Source organism: Rhincodon typus, chromosome 1 (assembly GCF_021869965.1).
Source record: "Rhincodon typus isolate 14 chromosome 1, sRhiTyp1.1, whole genome shotgun sequence".
Classification (NCBI taxonomy): domain Eukaryota; kingdom Metazoa; phylum Chordata; class Chondrichthyes; order Orectolobiformes; family Rhincodontidae; genus Rhincodon; species Rhincodon typus.
The window spans coordinates 67596640-67601652 of record NC_063332.1 but is presented as its reverse complement, the minus strand read 5'-3'; the positions used below and the strand labels follow the sequence as shown (position 1 = coordinate 67601652).

The 5013-nt window shown below is 41.5% G+C and overlaps 1 protein-coding gene across 1 annotated transcript in view; it reads right to left on the bottom strand.

Annotated features, from left to right (window-relative positions):
• The window catches only part of LOC109919186 (plasma kallikrein-like), a 37322-nt gene that overhangs the window by 28331 nt on the left and 3978 nt on the right, over positions 1-5013 (bottom strand). Inside the window, exons 3-5 of the mRNA XM_048597969.1 lie at positions 4523-4559; positions 3278-3431; positions 9-168 (exon numbers count right to left, since the gene is read on the bottom strand). Coding sequence (XP_048453926.1) covers positions 9-168; positions 3278-3431; positions 4523-4559 — 351 coding nt within the window. The remainder of the gene's footprint in view (positions 1-8; positions 169-3277; positions 3432-4522; positions 4560-5013) is intronic.

The window sequence follows — 5013 nt, the reverse complement described above, 5'->3', positions numbered from 1 at the left end:
TGACTAACCGCTGTGGTTCATTGTGAAATTCTTCTTTTATAAAGGTGAAAAACTGGCAGTCAGGTTCCTCTGTACATTTTCTTTGACAACTCTCTTCATTCTCGACCACAGACTGATGGATGTCATTTCCCGGAAAGTCCAAACCATCATAAACTGTTTCAAAACAGGCTGAAAATGATGCCAAACAGAATTGATGAATTACTGCAAAACAGCAACAAATATCAACAAGGTGATCTTTTACAAAGCTTATTTGAATGTGAGTCACATGTTCTTAATATTGCTTCACTGCCCCAATCAAATTGGCTTCATTATCCTGAGAGCACCAGGGCCACATTTCTCAAAATGTTGAGTTTAACATGCGATATAAACATGGATTTCCAGGCATAAGCGAAACATGACGATCTAAAATCACAATTTTTGCACATATTTTGTCAGAAAACAAGTGACATGACCCACGGAACAAAAGTCAGACGCTGTACTCTATGCTCCAACTACTGGGATATATCAAGGGGCATTTTCCTCATTATAGTCAACAGCAAGTGGCAAGAACTTCAATATAGGTTAAACTGAAAAAAAGAACAATGAAGGAAAATCATCAATGTTTTCGCTTCCGATATAACCACACCATATGCTCATGCTTCCTTTCTGCATTCCTCCCATTGGTAAGATATTTTTGATTGTGGTCATTAAATGATGGGATGATGCTTTTTCAACTGGCACTGAAATCGGCTCTGCACTTGCGGATTATTCTGTCCTCCCTCCCTGTCTGTACGGCTTGACCTCATGTCCGGGCTGGGAGGGGAGTCGTCAGCAAAGCAGCATCCTCAGAGACCATTAGGCTCACAAAGTTTCTTTTCCTCAAAAGTTTCACAATATCAATCAGTTTGTCAAATGACAAGACAAAATGTAACACAAAATACAATGAAGAGGTACAGAGTGGAGACCAAACACATTTGTCAATGTCAAAATGAATGGGAGGATATGAGTGTAGCAAGAGAATTAAACAGACATTGTGGCATGTCCATCAATTCCCTCATGAAACAAAACAAACAGACACAGGCTGAATACTCTCCCTCCATGCTCTAACCTGTCCATACGTTTAACACTCCATGGTGGCTCAAACATTTACAAGACGAGTAAATCACATCTCAAAATTGAGGTCGAGTGAGCACACAGCCAGTTAAAGATGCAAGGCAACTTTGTCTTTTCATTCACCATTTCCTAAAAAGCATGTTTAATGTAAGACACTGATCTGAATGCTGTATTCAAGCTAACCAGAATATCTGTAAAGGACAATGGTTCAGTTATACAGTTGAATGATGTGCATGAGATGACTCCATCTCAGAATGCTGTTTGTTTCAGGCTCCCATAGATCTTCTCTTCTTCACACACAGACACAAACTCACGGGATTTCAGTCACACAGGCAATAACATGTCACAGTTACTTTGCACAACTCACCTTGTATTCTTCTCAACTCCATCGCATACAAGCCTGACTGGTCCAACATTAACAATGAGACAACCCACCCATTCCAGGTATTTGTTAAGTAAACCTTCTCTGAACTGCTTCCAATCCATTTGCATCCTTCCTATCATTACATGTTACACATTCTTACACTTGTCCTCTCACCACTGCCTTTCTCACTCAGGAATGACATGCTAATGATTGTATTCCATTCCTCTCATGCTAAATGCCAGCTTTCTTTTAGCCTCATTAGGTACTTGTGGCACATGGATATTCACCTTCTCTGATTCGTGCACTACAGAACTCAGCTCATCTCAAACCCAACTCTCTTTCCCACAACACAACAACGATCAAACTGCGGACGCTGGAAATTAGAAACAATGACAGAAATAGCTAGAAATGCTCAAGAATGGTCACTGCACCCAAAACGTGAACTCTGATTTCTCTCCACACATGCTGCCCCACCTCATGCATTTTTCTATCAATTTCAGTTTTCTTGTATCTCTCTCCCTTCAACCGATTGTAATATTCAAACAATTTTTACAAACTAGGGTCTATCTCTGCTACCTTCAATTTGAGATCATTAATGAATCCGAACTCATTGGACACTAACAGGTCTAGTATTCCCTGACTCCAGTCCACCCAAGAAGATATCCTCTGTCCCTCTCACTTTTCCAGCCAACATGTAGGTACAAGTCTCCTGTGGTCATCTCCAACCCCTTTTAACAAGCTCCAAACATTTCTGTTTTTGTCCTCCACACTACCATATCTTTAGCATTGTGCGGCTTCTACATCACTCACAAAAGTAATTTCTAGTCTTTTACATTTCCCAATTCTTCCTAAACCTTTTGCACACCCTGGGCTCGTGAACACAGGTGCTTCATATCTGTTGAGCTCGCAACATGCTTAACTAATGCAGGTAGCCCTGCACATATTCCTGCTTTCTGTCCTCCCGAAATACACTGCAACCGTGCAATATCCAATGTAAAAAAAAACCTTGGGATTTGCTTTAAAATACAAATCAAAGCAAACATATATCAGTAAAATAATAAAAAAATTGCAAGGAAATGGCATTGCCGTTCAATTAATATCAAGAGCAAAGATTTAGGGGGCATCAATGCAGTCAATAGCAAACTCCTCATGTGCCCACCAATGGGAAAACTGCCACATCAACTGTAAATTGGGCATCAGAGGGCTGCACTGTAAGGTTCTAGACTAACCAGGTCAAGTGGCTGAGACATCATGTCCCACATCAGGCTACCAACTGTGACACATTCAAGACCCAGGCTGCTGCCTAAACACAGACCATGAAGATCGTCACCAACAGACAGGTCAGTGATGGATTTGGGGACGGTCTAGAAGTTGGAGTCACAGTCTGAGGGACCACATGGTTTCAAGGGCAAGACCAGGGGGTGCATTCAAGCAGTCATTCCACGAACTTAAAGCTGTGCCATCAATTTCACACAGATGGGGGCAAATGGAGGAACCCCGCAAAATGTCTGGCAGGCCGCCCCATTTTCCAATTGCAGTAGCTGTCATTACTCACACCAACAGAGAAGGAAGGTCATTCAGGCAGTGAGGGCTGAGGCCCTGAACTGGTTGTTAATCAACAGATAATGAGCTTAATTCGTGACAGATTACGACAGTCATTCATGGAGATTTCAGCCCAGAACGTAATCGCGGAGGTGGCTGTGTCTCTCTACTGACAACCTGCCTGATTATTTACTGTTCTGCCATTTCCAATTCACTTCTAGGGAGGAGAAAAGTCAGCTAAAATACTCTCTCAATCAACATCTTATCTTTGTTACTTACAGGATTGTGTCCCGCAATGTCTCAGCGAATATCCTGAGACAACGTTTTGTAAATCAGATTCCACACTTGGCTGCCCTGTTGTCGTCCTCTTCAAATAACAAGAAAACCTGAAAGATGGTGAGAAAGGAAGGTGAGTGATGAGGTATTGAAATGTCTTGTTCATGATGGACAGATAATTCTATGATGCTGTTTTGGGAAAACTGAGATTGGATTGGTGGAAGGATAAGATCGAACGCCTCGTCTTCAGATGTTTTCTGATCAACCTGTTCAGGGAATGTTACGGCATTCCTCTGGATCATGTTGGACGTGACATTGGAGTAGGGACACTTCCACTGTGCTATGTGAGCCACACCAGGCTCTTCTTCACATTTATTATCGAATTCAAATTGCATCACCTCCCATCCTAAGTTTCAAACTCATCTCCTCACATCTTGATCCTGGGTTTTACGAATTCCTACTCCAGTCATATTACCACTATGCCATTACAGACCCAGAAAACATATCGCATATCTTGTACTTCCGGCATTTCTCAATGTCTCCACGGCTGTGTCTGCATCAACAGGCTCCTCTCCAGATACTTTCTAGTTAACCTGTTGAGGAGGACATGAGCCCTAAAGCCTCCTGGCTCGAACGTGGGGAATGACCACTGGGCCACCAGAACCCAGAGACTCTACTTTGTCCAAACTCAATTAATTCAATCCACATCTTTTGGTTCCACACAGCCAATTTTACCACTTATACGGTGGGAACAGATCATTCCTTCCCAAAAGAATATCTAATTCCTGACTGCATGTGCCGCTGTGACTCATTTATGATTTTGCAGTATTTAGGTGAAAGTGCATTTCCATTCATTCTCAATTAACTGTTTGAGTGCACATATGTTGACGTTTGTATTGATGCACTGACCTATGTTATTACGATTTGCCCAAAGCTTACAAGTGGAGGACAATAAAAACTTGAAGAAACTTAGCTCCAATCACAATTTTCTGCAATTACTCACGTGGGCACACTATCTGTGTACTCGAGTTAAAATGGACATCTCAAATATTGCAGAAAGAATCTTTCACCTGGCTAGTGGTTCCACATACAGGTGACATAGATTCAGAATAAGGGAGAGTCCATTTAGCATTGGGATGGGAGGAAAGCTCTTCATTGAAAGAGCGAAAAAAGAATCATAGAATCCGTAGAATGTGGAAACATGCCCTTCGGCCCAACATGTCCACACCGATCCTCACAGCATCGCACCCAAACACATCCCTTGGCAATTTCTTCACGCACACAACTGTTGAGGATCAAGAATTAAATATATTCAAAATGAAAATCTCCAGACGTTAAAGATCTGAGGAAATTACAATGTTGCAATAAAAATTCTGTTTAAGAATAAGAGTGATCACGAACAAGAAGAATGGTGGAGCTGTCTCGATGGGACGAATGCCAACGCGTGCGACTATTTCTCTGTCACTAATAGCCTTCTGTGAGGATCTAATTTAAAGTAAGTGTGCTTTTATGACCCAAATCAATGAGTCATGTTTAGTTTGAATGAGCACAAAGGGTGCAACAACAAACATTACTGAGGAAATATGAAATTTCCACTTTACTAGACTGCTGTAAGGAGCTGCTTCAATCCTACTCAGTATTACCCTGTATGGATAAACATTGCTAATAAATCTAACCTCGTCACAACTATTCCATGTTCCGCCTAAACATTTCAATGAAATGTTGACACATTTACCTTC